This window comes from Eublepharis macularius, chromosome 5, assembly GCF_028583425.1.
Source record: "Eublepharis macularius isolate TG4126 chromosome 5, MPM_Emac_v1.0, whole genome shotgun sequence".
In the NCBI taxonomy this organism is placed as follows: Eukaryota; Metazoa; Chordata; class Lepidosauria; order Squamata; family Eublepharidae; genus Eublepharis; species Eublepharis macularius.
The window spans coordinates 40,451,651-40,475,420 of record NC_072794.1 but is presented as its reverse complement, the minus strand read 5'-3'; the positions used below and the strand labels follow the sequence as shown (position 1 = coordinate 40,475,420).

Below are 23,770 nucleotides of genomic sequence, written 5' to 3'. Positions count from 1 at the left end.
ACTCCCATCCTTCCAGTTCACATTAAGAAAAGACTTTTGCCCCCCTATTTGGAATAAAGAGACGGACACAAAGGCTTGGGTGAAACAGGGCCAAATAAATGACCAATTTATTAATAATTAAATAACCTGATGACTTAATAACGGCAAGGGTGAACTAGCGGAACAGTTCGAGCGAGGGGTCAACAAGACCTGCTCCCCGATCTGCATGGGTGAGCACCCCCTGCCCCAGGCGCGAGCCATCCACTGCATGGCTGTAACCCGGCCGGCCAGGCGAATGGTTCCCCCCTTTAAAGCACCATACCCCCAGCCGTAAAGCCCGAGGGAAGGCCTTTTCCAGGGGGTCCCAGGGCAGCCTGCCCTCTCAGCTGGCAACCGTAAAGCCCGCCAGCCGATCCGAGACAGGCCCCCATTCCCCACCAATGGGGCTGTGCCACCGGGTGCTCACCGGCCCGCTCTGCCTACCCCAACTAACCTGCCACCGCCAGGGCCAAGCCTCTGCTTAGGCCCTGACGCCCCACATCTCCTGCAGGGAAAGCAACAACCCTTGCCGCAAATCGGTCAAAAATATCTCATTGCCCCGCGCGGACAGGTGAATACCATCCCTTCTGTAAAGGTCGGCATACGTGTCCCGAATCCGCGGGTGGGGCAAATAAATCCCCAATCCTGCACCCAATGCCTTGAACATGGCTTTATTAGCCTTACGCCTAGCGCGCTCAACTGCGTCGTGGTCCAGCGCCTCCCGCCAAACACGGCGTGGGAGGATGGAAGACCAGATGATAAGGACACCAGGCCATTGCTGAGCAATGAACTTTAAATCAGCCTGTGCCTGTAAAGTAAGGGCCTTACCCTTAACCCAGCCCAAATCATTTCCACCTAAGTGGATAACTAAGAAGTGTGGAGGAGGAGCAGACCTCCCATCAAACAGGAGCGGCAACAGGCCCGGCCAACGCAGGCCCCGACGGCCCTGCCACTCAATCTGGGCCCAACGACTAAGGCCAAGCTGGGACCCTGACGGAGTCCTCTTGGCCTGATGAGCCGCCCAAAAAACCATACTGTGTCCGCATATGAGGATCCGACACCTCCCACGGCGAACCACAGCACCTGAAGAAGAAAAGAACAATTAACCATAATTTACAAAGGGGGCGGCAGAGGGCGGACATAACCACGGTAAGCCGCCGATCGCCACCGCCCCACACTGCGGATGGCCACCTCTGGATATCCCATTGCGGCTGCCGTAGAAGCCGCACCGATTCTAAATGAATGAGAACAAAACTTGAACCCCTTCAGGCCGAGCTTGCCCAAAGCTCTGTCCGTGACGGACCAGAACTGGTACCGTGTAAGGGGAGACCCATCGCAGTGACAGAAAAGAACTCCCTCTGCAGAGCCCCTCTGATCCAGATAGGCACGCAACGCCCTCACCGGGCAAAGTTCACGTTCAGCACATGAACCCAACCGTATCACCAACCCCTTTTGGCGCTGGTCGGTCTTAGAGCGCCGCAAATGGATGGAAACCCCATCCCCAACAAACCGGACGTCATGCGCCTGAAGGGCCCGACCGGACCGATTAGAGCGCGACTGAGCCACCAGCTCCCCAACTCTAAAGGCCCCAAAAAAGGCCGTAAGGGAAGCCGCATGAAAGAGCACGGCCTCATAAACCGAGGAACATATCGAGCCCCACATGGCCCCCAGACCCTTCAGAATGGACGGGGAAATGGGTTGTCTGGCATCAGGCCTTGAGCCAGCCTCCCTGGACCACCCCTCCAACATCTTGCGGACCCTAAAGTCCCCCGTAACCTCTTGGAAACCCCGGGCCTTGCTAGCAAATGCCAGGGCAGCCAAAAGCCCCCGGAGGGATTTTACAGACAAGCCGGACTTCCTCCTTTCCACACAGAACCACATCAGGTGTTCCGCGGGAATAGGCCAGCTTTGCTCCAAGCCAGCTTCCGAACGGAAGCTAGCGAATTGCTGCACCGCGCGATCATACGACCTTCTGGTGCTAGGCGCGATGGCTAGGCGAATGGCCCTGAGCGCCGCGGCCCTCCAAGATTCCATAGCTCCGTGGGCATCTGGACAGGAAGGACGTCGGCTTCGGGCGCCAGTTGGCGAAACCGTTCCATCTGCCGGCGAGACAAAGCGTCCGCCACACCATTGTCAAGGCCTGGAACGTGCTTAGCCCTGAACAGTATGTTCAGCCGAAGGCACCGTAGCGTAAATGCCCTGACTAGCTGCATGACCCGAGGCGACCGAGATGACAAAGAGTTAATGACCTGTACCACCGCCATATTGTCGCACCAAAAGTGGACAGCATGGTTGGCCAGCTCGTCACCCCACAGACATACAGCTACCAAAATCGGGAAAAATTCCAAAAATGTCAAGTCCTTATTAATGTCGCCATTGAGCCATGCCCCAGGCCAGGGCTCCGCACACCAATGCCCACGGAAGTACACCCCAAAGCCTACAGATCCTGACGCATCTGACGCCACGCGCAACTCCGCTTCGAGCAAAAGCTCCTCACGCCAAAACGTGACTCCGTTAAAGGATGAGAGAAAATCCTCCCAAACCCTCAGGTCGTCTCTAATCCCCCGAGTCAACCTAGCCCTGTGATGCGGCAACCTGAGGCCGGCCATCACATCACAAAGCCTCCGCAGGAAGGGGCGACCAGGCACCACCGCTTTGCAGGCAAAATTGAGGTGGCCTACCAGCTGTTGTAATTCCAGCAGGGAAACCTTCCCCTTGCCTCGAAGAGCTGCCAGGCGCTCCCTCAGATCGGACACCTTGTCCTGAGGTAAGCGGAACGTCTGCTGCACAGTATCGATTTCGATACCTAAATATGTTAAAACCTGAGAGGGCCCCTCGGTCTTCTCGTGGGCCAGGGGCACCCCCAGCTCCCCTGCAAGATCAATAAATCCAGCCAAAAGTCTTGCACATTGCCCAGACCCCTCGGGCCCACAGAAAATAAAGTCATCCAGATAGTGGGCGGAGTCCCGGCACCCTTGCCGCTGACGCAAGGCCCACTCAAGAAAGGTACTGAATTTCTCGAAAGCAGCACAAGAAACAGAACACCCCATAGGGAGTGCTCTGTCCATATAAAACTGGCCATCGAAAGAGAAACCCAGCAACTCAAAATCCAAGGGGTGAACCGGTAAAAGGCGAAAGGCAGACTTAATGTCGCATTTCGCCATTTCCGCTCCTAAGCCATTACCCTTCACCATTGACACAGCCTCATCAAATGATGTGTACCGCACGGAACACAGATGCTCCGGTATGGCGTCATTAACGGACCCCCCCCTGGGGAATGACAAGTGGTGAATCAAACGATATTCACCCACCGCCTTTTTAGGCACAACTCCCAATGGGGAGACCCTCAAATTGGGCACCGGAGGGGCAGGGAAGGGACCCAGAACTCGCCCCTCCTCACATTCCTTCTTTATTTTCTGCCTCACTACCTCCTCCATGCCAACCACCGAACGCAGGTTGGAAGACATGAAGGGGGCCCTTGGGCCCTGGAATGGAATACGAAAACCAAAACAAAACCCATTAAACAGAAATTCAGCAGCCGCCCGGTCCGGGTATCCCTGCAGCATATTAGAAAGCACCTTCAGCTTTATGGGTGTTGGACCCCTTGTCAGCTGGGGGCTTTCCCTGGCCCCCTCCCGGCCGATGACCCCCTCCACGCGGACGGGGACGTGGGCAGGCTGAAAAGGCATGGGGGCCCTTGCACCGTGGGCATTCATGCCGAAACCCGCACCCCCTCCTGGCGCACACCCCTTGGTAAGCAAAGTCCCAGCAAAGCAGCCGGGGCTGAACCGACTGCCCCGCAGGAGCGCGGGAACCAGGATGGGTGGCAAGACGCTGCACCAAATGCCCACTGTCCGACCTATCACCCAGGTTTGGCTTGGCGGGCGCCATAAGCTGAAGCCAAAGTTGTTGGTGGATACGGTCCCAGGGCAAAGTGGGGTCGACCGCCGCACGCATACGGAATTCCTCGTCATACTGCATCCACGCAGCACCGACGAATTCCGTATGAGCCCTGTACACGATATCAATGTACTGAAACAACGGGGCCGCCCTTTGCGGCTGAGCCCGAGCAATGACTCCTGCATAAATGAGCATACCGGGCAACCAATTTGCCCAGGTGCGATCCACCTTCCGCCGTTTGAGGCGCTCCTTATCGCGGTCCTCTAGCTCTTCCTTATCCTTCTTTTCCAGCTCACGGAAAAGAAGGGTAAAAACATCCACAAACTCGCCACGCAGGATCTTATCCCTAGTGGCGGGTGTCAAGTGGTCACCCAATGGCAAAGCAGTGTCACCAAAAGGCAAAGCCCTGTAGGGCATGACTCCAAGGGTCGGATAATAAGAACCGGCCATAAATGAGGGCCAGATAAACTGCGGCTGCCCAAAAGACTGGTTGCCTACCGCCGTACCAGACCCGCTCGCCTGAGCCAGCACGGGGACTGAAGGCGAAGCCGCAGCCTGAAGCTGTAAAGGCTGAGAGGCCCAATACGGCCAAGGGCCCGCGCTACCTTGTCCACCCTGGTATGGAGATCCCATCCAAGGCTGCGGAGCCCCATATGGAAGAGCTGGTGCTGCCAGTCCCTGTGTTGGTGGCCCCCAACCTGAAGAACCAGGTCCAGCAACTGGCCCCCAAGGCCACGTGTATGTACTGTGCGGTGCATCTGACTTACCATCACCCTCTGGCTGATCAACGACCACAGCAACGGGAGGCCCTTCTACTGACTCATGGGCTTCCTGCTCCTCCTGAGTGGCCATACTACCCTGTGCAACGTTTCCAGACTGAACAGCTGCCGCGCCTGAGGAACCTTCAAGGAAAGACAAACGAGATAAGACCTCACGCTGGAAAGTAGCAGCAGACACCTTCTTAGATGCCCGCTGACCCCTAGCTCCGGCAGGTTGCCCAGAGGTCACTCCCCTACTCCTTTCCAGAGATGCCAGCTTAGCGAGGATTTCCTGACGCGCAGTATCCCCCTCCTCATCGTCCGAGGAGGAAAGAGGCACAGATTGACTAGCAGGGGGTCGCTTGGCTGGCTGCTTGCCTTTGCTCGCCCCCCCCCGCCCTTTTTAGGAGGCATGCCTATGGACAATGTCGCTGAAAGCCAAGCAAAACTGAGAGCAATGCCCCAAATATGCCGCCCCCAGTTCAGAGCAAAATCAAAACCCCCAAACCACAGGCAACACACCACCTGACTCTCCAAATCCTTCTGTATGAATCACTTATCCCATTAATATCATAGGGCTATATACAATAGCCAGAAGGCCAGACCCACTACCCCCTTCGCTCACACCTGGAGGGGGGGGGTGGCTCAAGTTCCCACTGCCAGGGAAGGGGAGCACCAAAACGTGGCAAAGGCCGCGCCTAAGCCCAATGCCCAAAGCAGGGCGGGAAAAAATGCTCAGGCCAGCCAGCCCCCAAAGCGCTGGGGCGACGCCGCGCCGCTGCAGTTGGCGCAAAACAGCCGCAAGCTTCGAGGCCGGCGGAAAAAAGGCGGCAAGAAAACCACCCAAAGGACAAGGGGGGGGGCGCGGCCGCCGCTAAGGCACCCTGCTGCGGTCCTGACCCCCACCCGAAGGACAATGAGGGGGGGGTGCGAAACGCCACTAAAGGTGCGCTGTCGCCCCCGGCCCCGGGCCAGAGAGGCCACCACGGTGCGGCCCTGGCCCCAATACCGCCCGATCAAACCGAGTCCGTGTGCCCTCCGGCTCGCCCAACTCGGTCCTGCAGAACGCCGCCGACAGGGAAAGGCTCTCGCCCGCTGGAGCCTTCTTCCACCCTTGCAAGCTGGAGGTAGAGCACACAGCTCCTACCACTCCGAGCTTGCAAGGCGAACTGCGCCACAAAGGAGGGCAGGGGCCGGCCTATAATGGCCGGCCACGCCCCCAAGAAGCACCCGGATGCCCGGGAAAAGCCGTCCCTTTGCTCCATGCAGGAGAGCAAACTACGGCACCCGGGTAAGCGCGCGAGCGCGCCCCGGGAGTGCCGATTTCTGCATGACTTTTCTGCATTCTCCCTCACTGGTCCAGCTTTCTGTACTTCTTTTTCGCATCCAGGAAATTCAGGAAGAGATTTGCACCACTCTAATCCTCTGCTAACTGTTTTCAGCCTTTTAACTCAATTAGTGGTTTCTATCTGATCCAAACACCACCTAGAGACAAACATTCCTTCAGAACCTCCAAGAGGACAGAATTACTTTACTCCCACAATGCCCCCCCCAATCCTTTCTAACTTCGTTGCTTGATTAGGCTTCTCATGGTCAATCAAAACCGCCACCAAGCAACTTGCTCCCTCAGGCATGTTAACTGGCCTCAGTAACAGAATCAAGCAACAGGGGAAAATATTTTAAAGAGATTTGGAGTCAGAGAAAAAAAAAACAAGCTGGGCATACAATAAAAAGATCTGTAAGACGCACATTTATCACCACTGTTCAGTATAGAGTTAATGAATACCCTGCTGCTGAGAAGTGATTTAGGGAGCTGTGAGGTTTTGAAGAACTCTGTCGTGCCAACTGCTTGACTTCTGCTGTTTTCTGCCATTAGCAACAAAAAAAATGATGCGAAGGCTTTGTGCCTTGCACTTCATCTGTGGGAAGTTGAAATGTGTTCATATCCTTTCCAAGGTTTCTTGGTTGGCTTTAAAGATAGATCTTGTCTCTGAAGAGCAACTGAAGCTCATCAGTAACGTAAACTGCTAATATCTGAGAGCTAGTCTATATGTTACATCCTCTGCAGCTAACCCTTTCCTATCATATATATTTTAGTACAACCTATTGTGTGTATTGGTTGCAAGACTGAGTTCCTCAATCCTTAAAAGCAAGCATAACTTTGGTGGGTCACAGGCAAGGGACACAGGATGGCCTTGATTCACATGATAAATTATGTTTATCTTATGCTGCATTTTTCAGTAGTGATGCTGTATGGCAGAATGCTTTCAACCAGTTTACTGCATTCAGTCAAGTTTCACGCAGTTTCGTAGTACCTGGATTCTAGTATTTATTTATTTATGCTATTTATAATCCACGTTTTAATTGGGACTCAAGGCAGATTACCTAGAATGTCAATATCATCTACAGGATGGAACATCCAATAAACAATGCAATAAGTTTTGATTCATAGAAATCTGGAACCAACCAGAAATCTGAAAGAGAGGCGAGGCAAAGGATATGCTATTAATGTGACACGTTAAACATTGCAAAAATTACATGGTAGGAACCTTCTTACAGCAACAGATAGTAAAAACTGTACCCAGTGGTATAGTCTAGAGTAGACATGGGCATGAACGGAAAAAAAATCCGGAACACCCTGTTCGTCGTTCATTGCCATCCAGGAACAACGAACAACGAACATGGACAAACATGAAATGTTCTGAGACATGTTCATTGTTCATGGGGGCCGGAACCACGCCCACTTAGCCCCCCTCCCCTCAAACTCACTTACCTGGCCCTTTAAAGATCCCTTTAAACTATCAGGCGGCAGGGGGGGATTCTGAAAAATCCAGATTTCTACGATCAGAATCCACAATTTGCAAGTCATAGAAGCATATCTAAATATATAGACCTGTATCCTAACTTTCCACAGGGCAAAATTTGAAGCTCTATACCAAATGAAGAGCCAGTGAGGTCAGAGGAAGGCTTTGCTGAGCAGCATGATAGAAAACAGGTCTCTGTTTCCAGCCTCATGCAGAAAGGTGCTGGTCTCATCTCATGGTGGACAATGAGAGAAAATCAATTCTGCATGGAGACCTGATGGTAACAGAACATGCAGATTCACAACACAAGTTGGTTTGCCATTGGTGGGTTCATGTTCATAGCTATTAGGTTTTCTGAGTATTGTAACCTAAGCAGAGACAGACAGCCCTGCATTCTGTTGCCAACCCCCTCAATGTGTGGATTATGTAATGGCATGCAACACAGGTAAGATAAAGTTCTGCTTTTTACTGAATAAACTCAGAGGTCCATCTCACCTATTGCTGTCTGTGGTGAGTGCTGAAAGCTCTTCAGAGACTCCAGCTGAGGTCTTTCCAACAGAAAAAACAACTCAGTAAAACTAAATCAAAGATCAAATAAAAATAATAAGGGTTTATTATTAAGGCTGTAGTGACTGATAGGGGAAAATGGTATAAAATTTTTGTGCTAGAGAAGTAAGGAACAGAACTTCAGACCATACACATGACCCACTTTGTCAAATGGAAAGCCATTTTTCATGTCTGCATGAAACCAAGCCACCATAGACAAAAGCAAAAATACGTAGCTTGAGGTTTATTGTACATTATGTATTGCCTTTCCACAATGCCCAAGGCAGCTTACAAAATATAAATGTACCCAACTAAAAACAATAATCAAACACATGAATTAAAATACATCAAATTGAAACCACAACTTTATCACTAGCAGCTGCATGGAGAAAAAGTGGGACATGAAGGGGAAATTGTGGTCTTTGGATAGTTGTTAAGGGGGAGATAGAACTTTACTTAAGGTTAAAAGGGGGTATATTTGACTGTATCTTATTGGATTAGTATAGAGTTATAGTATTATAGTATTATAAAGTTAAGATAGTGTATTCATATGGGAAGTAATAAGGTTGAATAATAAGGTTGAATAGGTAATAGGGAGCATATATAATATTTTTGTGATGTATTAGAAGCAATAGATTTATAATATAGATAATAGGTATTTAAGGATTAGTATATTATATATATATATATATATATATATATATATATATATATATACACACACACACACATATATTTTAGTTAGTATATGTACCCATTATATACTTATATATTTTGTATACTCTTAAGTTAGATAAGTATTATATTGATATAGTTAATACAATTAAATAGACTAGATTAGTATGTATTATATAGATATATATTATACATATTATAGATTTTAAGAATTTATAGTATATATTCTTTAGGTTAAGTTGGGTATGGAAAATGTTGGGAGTCACTAGATAAGGGAGGGGGGAAAGATGGGGAAAATGTAATGGGGCGGAAAATGATAATGATTATCATGTTTATGTTTGTTAACCCATCCAATAAAAAATTTTGAAAAAAAATATATCACTAGCAGCTGCCAGAGATATTCATTAGTTATTTCTGCTAAATATATGTTGAAGTAAGTCCACTTTATGTAAGGAAGAAGAGCTTCCTGTACCATATCTGATAGGCTGTTACAGAGTGTAGACACAGCCACTGAAAATAGGGCATTACAGCATGTGGACACAGTGATTGAAAATGAACATGAACAACTGTCGCTGAACAGACCTGCGTGAAACAGGGACCATCAGAAGTGACCTTGATTACTAGTGCATTCTTTACAGATGTAAAAATCGTTGTGAGGTGTATGTGCGTTCACTTTAGTTATGAACAGAAGAATCTCTGGAGTCCATTTGGCTCTCCGCATAATTCTTCCTAGGATAATGAATGTGGCAAAGCTTGATTTGAAGCTCCATAGCAGTGAAGTTCAGCAGCCCCTCAGTTTGCAGCCCGTACCACTCCACTGCAAAATGTTATGTTTTAACATTTGTAAAATGTTATGTTTTAATGATTGTTAGCAAATCTAGGTGTAAATCTAGGTTTTAATTATTTGCAATGTATACACAAATATGCTAAAACATTTTTTTCATTTTTCATTTTGCAGTCATTTGTTAAAGATTACATGATCTCTATTGCAAGACTTCTGCTAGGACTCGATACCACACCAGGATCTGGGTTTCTTTGTTCTGTAAGTTTTTTAAAAAAATCTCACATGATTAAGTAAGTTATGTTAAAAACAAAACAGTGTATTCTTTCTTTCTTTCTTTCTTTCTTTCTTTCTTTCTTTCTTTCTTTCTTTCTTTCTTTCTTTCTTTCTTTCTTTCTTTCTTTCTTTCTTTCTTTTGTCTCCAAGCAAGACCATCTGTTTGCTTTGACATCAGCAAAAGATTTATCAAAAGTAGATGAAGAGGATTCATATGTTTCCTTAATGGTAAAGCAAGAATATGGTGAGGTGGTAGGGGTGGGGAAGTATCTTGTGACAAAAGTATTGTATAGTGTTGTCTAAGTTGTTTGCAGAAAAGAAATATTCTGTGTTAGGCAGAAAAAGAGAGAGCACAAGTATGGCCTTAGGCCAGGTGAGGTCAATTCTATATTGTTTGAGGTTTCACTCTTCTTCAGACAGTGTCCAGGGGCTGAAATTGTATTTTGGCACACAAACCGATCCCCTTAATGGTCTTGGGCCTTCTCGTGGGATGGATTAGACCCGAGAAATCAAGATGTTCCAAAATTTCATGTATTAAACCAACACAGATGGAGCCATTGAGAATATAGAATAAACGTTCAAAGAGCTAAGGGAACTGCAAAGAAAAATATTGCTTAGGTCGTATTAAGGCTGATGTGCTGCAGCATCATTACTAACTAGAAACAGAGTGCTAAAGAAACGTTGTCCTGTCAGCCTAAGAAACTAATAATAACTGAGCCTACTAACTCTTACCCTCCTTCCAAAGACCAACTTTCCTTGACCAGGTCTCCATAAATGGTCTCCATAAAACTCCATTCTCTTTGGCTCATTCATATATGAATACATATATGAATACAGCCCTACCTGGCCGGCGGCATTGCTGTTCAAGCCGGGGGCCACCTTTTGCCTCCCTGGCTGGAAGAGGAGGTAGCACAGTTCCCCACCATCTGGGGACTTGGCTGAGCAGTGGAGCCAGCAGCCTGAGCAGGTGGCTCTGCTCTCCCAGCCATAGTCACCTCAACTGCTCAGCCCACCCTCCTCACCCTGTATTGGTGCAGGATTAGCCAACTGCTGTTATCAGGGCCAGATAGGAATCCCCCCCTTTCCCCCCAAATTGGCATAGGGAAGGAGGGTTTGCCTACCTTGCACCACTTATGGCGGTTGGGGTAATTGGCATGTGGTGGTGCCTGTTAGTTTTGTCATGGGCAGGGTAGTGTTTGAGGATAGGGAGTGAGCTGGTTAGCACCCTTGGCACTTTCCCATTGGTGGGGAAGAGGGGTCTGCCAGGAGCGGATGGTACTGCTTGTAACAGCTGCCAGCTGTGTGGGCAAACTGTCTGGGGGAACCCCACATGCAAGTCCTTCCCTCACTGCTTATGGCTGAGGCTTTAGGAGCTTGAAAGGGGGGAACCAAATTGCCTGGCTGGCTGGGTCCTAGACATCCCCATGGATGGCTTGCACCCAGGCCTTCGGGGATCACCCAGACAGGTCAAGGCAGAGGTCCAGGGGTGACCCCATGACTTGTCCTGTACCACTAGTAGGCCCTTGCCTCAGTTATGGGTTAGTGTTCCTGGGTGATGTTGATTTAATAAAGTGGCCCTTAGATCCAAGTTTGTGTCTGTCTCTTCATTCCAACTAGGGTGGCAATTACCATTCTTCCACATGAAGCGAGCTAGTATTTCAGGAAGTAGGCAGAATTAAAATTAAATGTGGATGACTAGAGCACAGTTCAGGAGTTAGAACCTTTGGCAAGGTTTTCTCATCCTCTCATCCCTGGAAAGGTCACAATGGATGGCTAAGGTATAATAGTATTTTATCAAAAATAGCAGACCTAGCAGCTGATCTCACAGTATCTTTAAAAGATCCTGGGATGTATCTGTCCAAAAGGTAGATGGGCAATGTCCAAGTGCAAAACGGTCTTGAGTGTCATATATGCACACGTATATTGTTTTAGGTCTTCACTCTTCTTAAAAACTATCATAAACTACATTTATGGCAATTCATGCTTCACAGTGCTGCTTTTATCTTGCAGATGCATAAATACTTCTTCATGGTGCCAGAAATTCTTCCATGAATTCTTTAAGTTCTCTGTGACAGATTTTAAATTCTGGCATGCATTTTATTTTGCTTAATAGTCTATGACTGGATTTTAGGCACCCAGTGAAATTAATTCCAGTTTTAGAAAATCAAATTATAGTTTGTGAGGCCTAAGCAGCAACTGAATACATAATTTAATGTTTTTAAAAGGGCAATGGCAAAGCCCATCTTGTGTGTACTGCAGTATCAATGGTAACTTCAGTTTTAAGTATCTGAATAAGTAAAATAAATCGGAAAATTGAAGCTCGATTCTTTTTTGTTCCTGTTACTTAGATGAAAATCACAGAAGATGATTTGTGGATCAGAACCTATGCCAGACTTTATCAGAAGCTTTGTTCTTCTACAGGAGATGTTCCTATTGGAATTTATAGAACCGAATCACAGAAATTAACCACATCTGAGGTTTGGATAGTTTAATGTACTTACAAATTTTTATAAGGAAGTATGCAGGGGAAAGTTTTACTCATGTAGTATTTGTGATGAATTATGATTGCACTAAGCACAGGAACACAGATCTACTTGCCTTTATCTAAAGCCGAGTTACACATTAAGCACCAGTTATTTGCTGCCCATGATGCCCACTGTTCCACCCTGTAAATCCACTCCATACATTTGTTTACTTTGACTATGCAAAGTTTAAAAACCTTTGCACTGCTCTGACCCAAATGCATTTTCCAGCTATCTGAATGTATAAGAGAGATGAGTGAATTTATATTTCCCACATTCTGCTATATTAGGCCTGTTCAGAGGTTTCTTTTCAGGGAAAACTTTCTACCCGTTATTAAGCAAAGGCCGTATGTGCAGCAGAATGAGGTAGGAATGAAAGAGCAGAATGCTGAGGTAGTAGAATGGACCATGTCAAGTAAGGGATTACATTTTTCAAAAGACCCCTTAAAAGCCAGTTTGGTGTAGCAGTTAAGAGTGGCAGGACTCTACTCTGGAGAGCTGTGTTTGATTCCCCACTCCTCCACTTGAAGCCAGCTGGGTGACCTTGGGTCAGTCACAGCTTCTCAGAGTTCTTTCAGCCCCACCCACCTCACAGGGTGATTGTCGTGAGGATAATAATACAACACTTGTAAGCTACTCTGAGTGAGCATTAAGTTGTCCTGAAGGGTGGTATTTAAATTGAATGTTGTTGTTGGTGGTGGTGTTATGATTATTATTAAATTAATAATTCCCAGAAATGGCAAACTAGCGCTGCATGTGGAGGGATAAGTTAGAACCTTTCTCCCTGATATGCTAATTTGTGCATGAAGAAGCATTAAAAACATAACCACTCCTCCGTGAAGTGCCTGAAGCACATCGCACACTACCACAGACTTCTACCTCCTCATTTTGCTGCATGTGTAGACTGTGCCATGATAGGACCGTTGTCTGGGGGTTTCATGCCTAAACCTCTCTTTCACTTCAACACTAGGAGAACATAACAAATGAACTAAATATATGAAGCTGCCTTATATCCCATCAGGCTTCGTTCCTCTAGTTCAGAGCTTTCCAGAGCTTCAAGCAGAGAAAAGAATTTTCCAGCTATCATTCAGAATATCATTCAGAATTTTCCAGCTATGTATTCATTCAGAATGTACCAGGAATACTTGGTATCTTAGATCCTTTAATTGGTGATCCAGGGGGTGAACGTGGCAGCATATATAGCATGAGTTCGACCATTCAACCAAGGCCTGTCCTCCTAAATTGTTTGTTATCAGAGGAACTGGTGTCAGCCATATCTTAAATGCTCAATTCATATTATATTGTGTTTGGAAATGTATACCAAGAGAAGTGGGGACTTCTCATGTAGAGAGAAAAACATACTTTATGAACTGGTCCTGAGACCTGAAAAGTTAGGTTAAGTTTAGAAAGTATATCTTCTGCATTGTTTCCTTCTGGGCATCTGCAAAAATTATGCTATTTTTACTGCAATGCTTATGTGTGTGTAAAGAACCATCAAGCCACTGCCAACTATTGGCAACTGAAAACAGAGGTGGTTTACCATTGCCTGCCTTCTTTGGTGGTCTCCTACCCAAATACTAACAAGGGCTCATCTGTCTTAGCTTGAGATTGAGTTAGCTTGAACTATCCAAAACTTACAGGTTCCCCCCAAATTCTAAAGAATTCCCATAGTTTGGATAAGTTCACCATGAGCAAAATTCAACAATTTTGTTATTTTCCTTTGGAGAATGTGCCTTTATAACAGTGAAATGTGGGGTTTTAAGCATATGATTTTGGGAATTTCTTTTGCAATCACCAGCTATTATTTTTCATAGTAATCATAAATTTTTTAGAGCTGTAAAGACTTAAAAGAATGAACTTTGTGTGCTGAAGAAAGGTTTTGAAGAAAAAAATTGAACTCATTGACATAAACAGAAGATGAGCTGGTAAAACTATCCCTGGACTTTACCACTTCCGATTACAAGTGGAGGAGCTCAGGACTGATTGTCCCCTTCCTAATCCCTGCGTTTACAAAACCTACAAGACAGGAAGAAGGCTAGGCTAGATATCTTCCTCTAGACATCTATGCATAAGGAAGTTTTTTTATATGTGACATATTCAGTGTCCTTCACTTCCGATAAAGCCGTACACTGCAGAAACATTTTCATTCATTCATTGGTTCGTTCGTTCGTTTGTTCGATATATTGTCGAAGGCTTTCACGGCCGGAGAACGATGGTTGTTGTGGATTTTCCGGGCTGTATAGCCGTGGTCTTGGCATTGTAGTTCCTGACGTTTCGCCAGCAGCTGTGACTAGCATCTTCAGAGGTGTAGCACCAAAGGACAGAGATCTCTCAGTGTCACAACATAACCATACAAGTGACACTGAGAGATCTCTGTCTTTTGATGCTATACCTCTGAAGATGCCAGTCATAGCTGCTGGTGAAACATCAGGAACTACAATGCCAAGACCATGGCTATACAGCCCGGAAAATCCACAACAACCATCATTCGTTCGTTTGTTCGTTCATTCAGTTTTTATACTGCTTCTCCAGTTAAGATCTCGAAGGTGTTTCACCTTATCTGTGTACTCTATTGTATAACTTGAATGTGCTATTTCTGTGAACTAGGTCACATCTGTACAAATTAGTTACAAGTTGAAAAACAATATAATATCAAACATAACCATACAAGTGGGGGGACCTGTGAGGACTTATGGGGAGCATCTCGTTTTGCTTTTCCTCTTTGCCTCTTCCTGGCAATTTCTGCAGCCTCACCCCATTTCCTTCTCTCCCTCCCACCTACCTATCTTTTCCTGTTTTTCCTGTTTCTTTGCCCACCCACCCTTTCCCCTATTTCCCTTCTGTCTTCAGCTTTTCCTTTTTTGTTCCTCTACCCCCTTTCATCTTAACACTGACAGAGGCCTGAAGCCTCTGCAATGTAGGCCAGCAAAGTTGCACAACATAGTATTTCAATATCTTGGTGCCATTTTTTTTAAAGAAGCAGACATTGCTTCTGTGGTTTTAGGGTGTTTCAAACCCCGCCCCCCATGGGGTGTTATGACATATGTATCATATTTGTCTAGAAATCTACATCTTTCCCCCCAAACTAAGTCTTGTAGGAAAATATTTCCTATTTATGTATGGCTCCATTTTGTGGATGTTGTGCTCCATACTTTGAGCCCATCATAAGCAGCAGGCACTTATTCCACCTGCTCCTGCCTCACCAGGAAATATTGTCATTTTCTGGTGACATGGGAACATTTTGGCTTCATGCCTCCTGGGTGGAGTGCACGTGGTTGGCCAGATCTCTGCGTCTCTCCTCTGCCAGCCAAGTGAACAGTGGTGGGGGAGGGAGCAGCAGCTGGTGGCATGGGATCCCTGCCCCTAGTAGGAGATTACCCAATTACAAAGAGAAAAACCTTGGAGGTATACTGGAAATTAAATTAATAATTTTTTATAATTTTTTTTGTGCAGAGTGCCAAGTGCCAAAGTGCTAATATATAATTCCTAATAAATATTACATATAAATATCCAATAAATACATACAAAAATACATACAAATTCAATTAAGAGTCCAACTGGTAGAGTTTCTCCACTAAAGTGATGAAGTAAAACCTCCAGAGATGCAGTTCATAATGTTAAATTCTTTTTCTGTTCTTTGATTTCCGCGTGGAGTTTCCTAAAAAGGACAATGTAGTCTAGTGGTTACAGTCAAAGGCCAAAAATTATGGCTAAAGAAGGCCATAAATATTTCTTAAAATTTATTAATTTAAATTCCAGTGTACCTCTGAGGTTTTTCTCTTTGTAACTGGGTAGCTTTCCAGACTCGGAGGAGCCCTCCTCTTTTCTGTTTCCTAGTAGGAGCCTGGCAACCCTAAGGTCTAAGCACTTGCCTCGTTTATCTGCATTTAGGAACTGTAGTCCAGCAGTTCACTTTTGTGTATTTGTTACGATTTAATGTAAAATAAACTGGTGTATATAATTGGTGTCAGTGGACATTCAGTACCTCCAAGTGTGGTATTCAATTTTATCGAGCGTTTCAGTTGTATTGAGTTGTGATGGCAACTCAAGATAGTGGGTATTTTCCTGTGTCACTTTCTTTTCTGATGTTTGTTTATAGTTTAAGATGAGAAATGCATATAGAAAAAGGAAAGAGGGAGACAAACAGGAAGAGAGAGAAGACATAGTGTAAAACATTAAAAGCAGTCTGGTGATGCATGTTTGGATTAAAGCTGGGTCTCAGCTCTGCAAAGACTACCAGAGATTTACAATAAATCATTTGGCAATAAATCATTTGGCATAAGTCAAACCTAGGCATGGTTTCTACAGACTTGTCTTCCAAAATTTCAGGTGTTCTTTCTTGCCGCTGGAGGGGGGATGTGATAATATATGGACTTGAGTTAGATGGAGTAAATGGGATACTTACCTATTGTAAAAAACTATAACTTATGTAGTTTGATGTTATATAGCCACTTTTATAACATGGGATATGATGGCATATTTGAGCATAGCTTCTCCAGTCATGTGTTCAAATGGCTGCAAATTGAAATTGCAAGTATATTTCACACTAAAGCAAGAATTAAACTGTGTGTATTTATCCATATACCCCCTCAGTATTGTCACCACTAAAAGTTGTCTTTGTGTATTTCTTGTTTGGGCAGTGTTGTTTGAACGGTGTTTTGTTTTCTTTCCTCCCCCCCCCCCTCGGCCCCCCACTTTATGTCAGTCTCGAGAAACAGCTTCACAAGTAAGTACTTTGTCCCATGTTTCAATTTGCTCCATATTGGCCTAAAGAGCAAAACCCCTGAGCTGTTGTAGGAAAATGAAAGAAATAATAGAAAAGGGTATTTAATCAATGCTTATGGTGTACATTAACACTGAAAATATGCTGTCTAGTAATTTTGTAGTCAGCAGCTTGTCTCACGGTGACGAGGGACCGGCAGTGGAAAGGGGGTGGGATCAGGGGAAATGGGGGGCCCTCTTCTGGCAACAGAATTCCCTTCCCCTTGTTGGAATAAAATACTAAAATACAAGCCAGTGTGCATGGATCACTATTAATATAGGAAATGAAATAGCCTAATGGTTATTGTATATGTTTCCAATGCTGTCACACTAGGGTTGCCAGCTCCAAGGTGGGAAATTCCTGGAGATTTGGAGGGTGAAACCTGGAGAAACATGGAGAAAGTGGGGTTTGGGGGAGGAAAAGGACCTTGGCATAACATAATTCAATAGAATCCACCCCCCAAAGTAGCCATTCTCTCCAGGTGAACTGATCTCTGTGGCCTGGAGACCAGTTGTAATTCCGGGAGATCTCCAGCCACGACCTGGAGGATGGCAACCCAATGTCACGCTCTGATGTGGACAAAAACCAGAATCCAGGGTGGCGCAGATGCAGATAAAGGCTAGCGTTTCTTTGTTCCTAGTTTGTTGGTTTATACCCCACCTTTCTCCCCAGTGGGATCCCAGCAGCTTACATCATTAGTGCTTCTTTTACTGGATTTAGTGAGAATACATTATAAGGCACAGTTGAGGGAGGGAAACTTTCTCCAGGGTCTTGGATCCACACAAGCTGGAGATCAGTTGTGTTCCTGAGTGTGGGGAAAATGAAGTACAGATATGTAGTCCCCCTCCCCACCACCACCAAGTCTCCCTTCATTGTGCGGGATCACCCTCCATGTATACCCATTAGTTATAGCAATGTTTTTCAGTGGTATTATATATTAATATGTCAAAATGAATGTATAAAGCTAGCGTACATTCTCTTACTATCAGATAGCACATTGGGCTTTGAGCCTGTCTTGCTCCCTTGCTAACCTCCGTCTGCTCCTTGTACAAACTGGTAGCTGCTTATGATAATAAAGGATTCTGCAGGTCTGTTGCTTGGGTTGGGTCTCCTACGACTCAAAACCAGAAATGCCATTTGGAAGGGCTGAATGTACAGCTTCAGGTAAAATCCAAATGTGTTCAACCTAAATTTCTGGACAGATTCTCAGAACAGTATCCAGCTGGATTGTCTCTAGCTGTTGATCCTCTCCAAATTCTATCTCATACCTTTTCCTGCACCACCATTTCTCAAACTGCTGCTGTAAATATATTGGCTTGTATCTTACTGCTTGTTTTCAATGATAGAAGGGTGTTTCTATCATTGGAAGGGGTGATTTTTGCAGATGCTCCTTTCCCAATAAAGACTTACACTTAGCTTCCTGTGTTTTTCCAAAGTCTCTCTCTCTCTCTCTCTCACACACACACACACACAGACAAAATGTCAAGGGACTCCAAGAATTGCAGTGTTAGGGCAAGCAAGATAGTTCCACTCATATTTATTTATTTATTTAGAATATTTATACGAGCATCTGTTTCATTTTGCTAGCTGATCTTGTTAGATACAAGTTATTGCCCGTATTTGCAAAATTCCAGTGTCTACTGTTTAGAAAATACGGAATGAACAAAAATAAAGCAGGAAGAATTATGCATCCTACCATGAATAAAGACACAGAAATATTTGAATACTTACATAGTGCCGCTAGAATTAGCTACTACCATGTTCTGCATATTCTTTTGTCAATATCATCCATTTGATGCTATGTAGTCTTCAGTGATTTCAGTACCACCAAGCCATGCCGTTCTTATATTTGCTCTGATAGCTGATACAGTAAGTTCATCCAAAGAAATATATGGCTTTTCTTGTTTTATATGGTTTATACTAGGGACCAGTATGGCAAATAGTGACTTTAACGAGTAGCAGAACTGGAAACAGAAAGATGGAAGGGAGACTGTAATGTTACAATTATTTCTTTGCAGCAAAGGGAAAGCATTTCCTAAAGGATTTAATTTCTGGAATGGGTTTTTCTTTAAAGTCTCAAATATCTATCAGTGTGGAAGAATGGGAGGACACCAAGGATAATAAAGACCAGTTTAACTACCGTAGCAACCATCGTAACTCAACGTCCAGCGATCAGTCAGATCATCCTTTGTTAAGACGGAAAAGCATGCAGTGGGCTCGAAGGCTGAGCCGAAAAGTGCCCAAGCACTCAGCAAAAACCGCAGAGAAAATAAGTCAACAGAGAATGAATCTTTACAGAAGGTCAGAAAGACAAGAACTTGCTGAACTGGTGAAAAACAGAATGAAACATTTGGGACTTTCAACAGCAGGATATGGTATGATTTATTACTCTATAAAGACAGATATATCTTGGGTTTATGTAGCTGTGCATTGGGTAAAAGAAAATAAGAGCAATCAAAACCATAATTTTGTTATATTGGTGAAATGAAACATATGAAGAGTCCTTGCATTATTGTAGCAGTAGGGTTGCCTTTCCCCATAGTTCCTCTTGTCCTTTTATTCTCTGGTAATAGCAGAATGTAGAAATTATGTGGGAGAAATCACATGGAAAAAAGGTCTAATGCTGCCTATCACTTCCCCTTCCCAGCTACTGAGGCAAATTTGGTTCTTCCTATGCCACTTGTGTTCCTCCTATGAGAGTTCCATGTTCTTATATTACCAGAGAAGCATTAGGCTCCACCACAGAGGAACAGCAATTGTATAAGAGGAGCTCTTTTAATATGACACAAAGGCAGGTTTCAGTCACAAAAGAAGGTTTCAGTCACTCACTACCTCCATCTGTTCTTTTATTGGATAGGTATCACAGATGGAAAAGCCTGTAGACCAATACCATACTACAAGGCATAATAGTAATACACAGAGTAGTTCTATACTTATAACAGCCTACACAATCCATATAACATATATTAGAACACAAGTGCTCCTCAGAAGTTGTTCTTAACTAATGTCCTGCTGGTAAGACACATCAGACACATGAAAAGCTTTTCAAAATATAAGCATAAGTTTCTCATGTACTCAGTTCCAATTTAACTTTCACGAATTCCATCTAAATGTTATGCTTGGATCTAATAAACATTACGTGGCGCTTTTCTTATGGAACACAGCTTTCCTACCATCCTTGTGCTGCTGCAGTTTCCTACTTACCCCCACGCACCCCGAAAACTGTTGCTGAGTGTAAGGGGATCCTCAGAAATATTGTGGGATGGGGCCTGGAAAAAAGCAATGAGAAGGGGCAATTGACAGGTTTAGATCCTACCATGTTTATCTAGCCATGTTTATTTTTGTGCTAGATGTCATCAGTTTTTAAATAAATATAAAGTTGTTTATCATTTCCTATGCATCACCCCATGAAGTTGATAGGCAATACATTCAGAACAGACAAAACAAAGCATTTCTTCAGACAGTGCATAACTGATGTTTGGACCTCATTACTGCATGATGCAGTGATAGTCATAATCTTATGTGGCTTTAAAAGAGGATTCGATAAAGTCATGGTGGATAGATCTACAAGTAGTTATTAACTAGGATGGTTAAATGGGGTCTCCATGTTTAGAGGCCAGATACCTCTGAATGCCAGTTGCTGGTGAGGAGTAGACATGGGCACGAACCAGAAAAAAATGTTTCAGTTTCACGAACCATGAACTTGCCCCGGTTCCCGAACCAGTTTTTGTGGTTTGTGAAAATGTCACTTCCGGGGCAGCAGAAGGTGTGCAGAATAGGGGTGTGAGCTTCCAGTTGCCCCCTTTTAAAAGCCAGCCACTTTTCAGCTGATGGAAGGGGAATCCCCATCAGCTGAAAAAAGCTGCTGGCTGTTCTGCTTCCCATGTTTGCAGAAATTTGCTTATTCCCTGCTGGCTTTAAAATCCAGGAAAGGGCTAAATGGCTGGTTTTCCCTTCCTTCTTTGGGGTATGCTCGCACACTCTTTTTTTGTTTCCAACTGGCTGTGCAAAACGCTTAATGTTACAATGTTGCAATGCTATAATGTTACAACGTGGCTACCCTTTCTTGCCTTTGATTTTTAAAAAGTGTGTGTGCATACCCCAAAGGAGGAAGGGAAAACCAGCCATTTAGCCCTTTCCTGGCTTTTAAAACCAGCAGGGAATAAACAAACTTCTGCAAACATGGAAAGCAGAACAGATACTGAAACGCTTTAAAGTTCCAGCTGGCATTTGAAAGCAGCAACACTTTTCTTGCACGCAAGAGAACTGTTGCTTTTTTCAAACGCAGGTGCTTTTTTCAGCTTATGGGGGATCCCCCTCCCATCAGCTGAAAAGCGGCCGGGTGCACACCTCTACTGCAGAAAGCTCATCTCTGGTTGCCTAGGAAACTGATTGATTGGTGCCAGGCTGTCTGCAGTGATGAACCAAAAATGAACCAGCCTAAAGTTCATCCCAGTTCGTCAGAAACGGGCTCTGATGAACCCCTGGTTTGTGAACCACAAACCAGCCAGGTCTGTGACTAATTTTGGTTTGTAATTCAGTTGTGCCCATCTCTAGTGAGGAGGGGTGACAGCAGTAGAAGGCTTTGGTCTCTCTGCCCTGGCTGTGGACCTTCTGGTCATCCTCTTGGCCACAGGAGGAAAGATGGACTCATTAGATCATTGATTTGATCTAGCAGGGCTCATCTTACGCAAAGAACGTTATCTAACCTAGTAGATAAGCCCATTCTGTAACGTGAGATCCACTTTTTAATGACATATTTCTTCTTTCACTTCATTCTCCTTGTCTTCTTCCTCCCTTTCTCCCAGTCCCATCTTTTTTCTTCTCTTAAAAAAATCCTGAATAAAATGGAGGTAATTTTTAGTATGACCCACCTTAGATCTAAGCAGAATAGTCTTATTTGAACCAGGTGATCTGACACAAACTTTCATCTCTGTTTCTCTGTGTGTATTTTTGTTCTGTAGATGAAATGAATGATCATCAAAACACCCTTTCTTATATCCTGATCAATCCTTCACCAGACACTCGGCTGGAGCTGAATGATGTTGTGTAAGTTGAAACCACAAAAGATAACATCCCTCAAGCTTCTTGTTTGCACTTTTATATAGTAGAGATTATTTATTTTTTCTTTTGTATCTGATTGCTTTCTGGTATGGTTTCCTTCACTGGAGCGATTTCTCCCCCATTAGGTGTTATAAAAGGAAATCTGAATACAAGTTTCAAAAAATCTGAAGTTCAACCTTGCTTAGCTTCTGAGATCTGACGAGTTCAGGCTCACTTGGGCTATCCAGGCCAGGGTGCATAATGCTATAACATATGCAAAAATGCAAGCTGTAAAATAGTCACAGAGCTGGGGTGGCATTTGAGAAGCATGATTTAAAGGTTTGAAAATTTCAAAATTGGAATTTGTTAATAAGACTGATGGCATTACTCCTTTGACAAAGAGTATTGGTAGTGGTATGGGTAGTGACCAACTGTTTTCTTCTTTTAGGTCAGCCTTGTACTATGTCATGCTAAGCTCATAGGATAATGTTAGAAAAGATAAGGCATTCACTTATAAAATACAAAATCAGAGACTGCAGGACATGCAAGAGGTGATTCACAATTTGAGGAAAGACCAAACAATTGTTAATTTCAGAGATGTGTCAGGCTAAAATGTCTGAATTTTGATATTTTGATATTTTTTTTAGATACTTGATCCGCCCAGATCCATTGTCCTATGTTCCAAATAGCGCCTCCAGCAGGAAAAACAGCTTCTGTAATGCTATTGGACAAGACACAAGAGAAGAAACACAACTTTGACACATCACAAAGATCATGGATGAAAAGACACTTTTATACAAATAGCTGTTTTGAAATTTAGGTTTGGAGGGAAAGATGAATTTATTATGTGTAGACCTATAAGAGACCAGCCATAACGGACTGACGAACAAAACTTTGCTTTTGTTGAAATCACAAGACTGATTGAAAAGCGGTGTAATGGTTATCAATATCAAAGCTGTATGGTGGTTATTGGGGATGAAGTAATGAAAGCGTGGTAAAATGGAAAGATGTGCTTGCATCCATTCTCAGTGAAAGAAAGATTCTAATATGGAATCAAAATATGTCCCCCCCCCCCAAAGAGATGTGGAAGTATTATGGTTTCATTTTTCTGTCATGACCTTAATAAGCCATTGTGGGGGAATGGCCAGTTCTTAAAAATCTTTGTGATTTCTCTGTCTCAGAAATATAACTTCTATTTACAAATTAAGTTGACAGTCAAAGGGAGAATCATGCAGTTCCGGGTATCTTAAAAGTGGGATTCAAGGGAAAAATATTGCATGGATTCAGCATAAAATAAGAAACGTCAACACTAATCCGTACTGTTCCAGTGTGCATTTTTATTAGCTACCATTAATTTTTGATTTTATTTTCTAGCCCACTTACAGTTCTGTCAACAAACTTAAATCCCTGACTATTTGAAAAGATTACTTCTTTAGATTTGTAGTTTTTTCTGTTGAAAGGCTGGGTACCAACATTTGCATCATGGAGAAAAAATGACAAGTATATCTTTATTCTGCATTCCAAATAAGAGTGGGAATAAGAACAAGCTCAGTATTGTTGCCTGAGTATGGAATCCAACAACCGTTTAGTTCTGTATATGGTTCTGAAACATATACTTTATATATACAAAATGGCCTCTTTTTCACAGCCGGGACATGAATGGCCGATGACGAAACATATTTTGC

General features: G+C 44.3%; 1 protein-coding gene across 4 annotated transcripts in view; it reads left to right on the top strand.

Moving 5' to 3' along the window:
* The window catches only part of KCNT2 (potassium sodium-activated channel subfamily T member 2), a 305,206-nt gene extending 282,362 nt beyond the window's left edge, over nt 1–22,844 (top strand). For 2 of the 4 annotated variants that reach the window (XM_054981909.1, XM_054981907.1), the window contains 6 exons: nt 9,660–9,743; nt 12,107–12,235; nt 16,986–17,006; nt 19,117–19,417; nt 22,007–22,091; nt 22,733–22,844. In XM_054981909.1, the coding sequence (XP_054837884.1) occupies nt 9,660–9,743; nt 12,107–12,235; nt 16,986–17,006; nt 19,117–19,417; nt 22,007–22,091; nt 22,733–22,844 (732 nt within the window). The remainder of the gene's footprint in view (nt 1–9,659; nt 9,744–12,106; nt 12,236–16,985; nt 17,007–19,116; nt 19,418–22,006; nt 22,092–22,732) is intronic. The other 2 variants (XM_054981906.1, XM_054981905.1) reach the window with 1 other exon arrangement.
* The last annotated feature ends 926 nt before the right edge of the window (nt 22,845–23,770 follow it).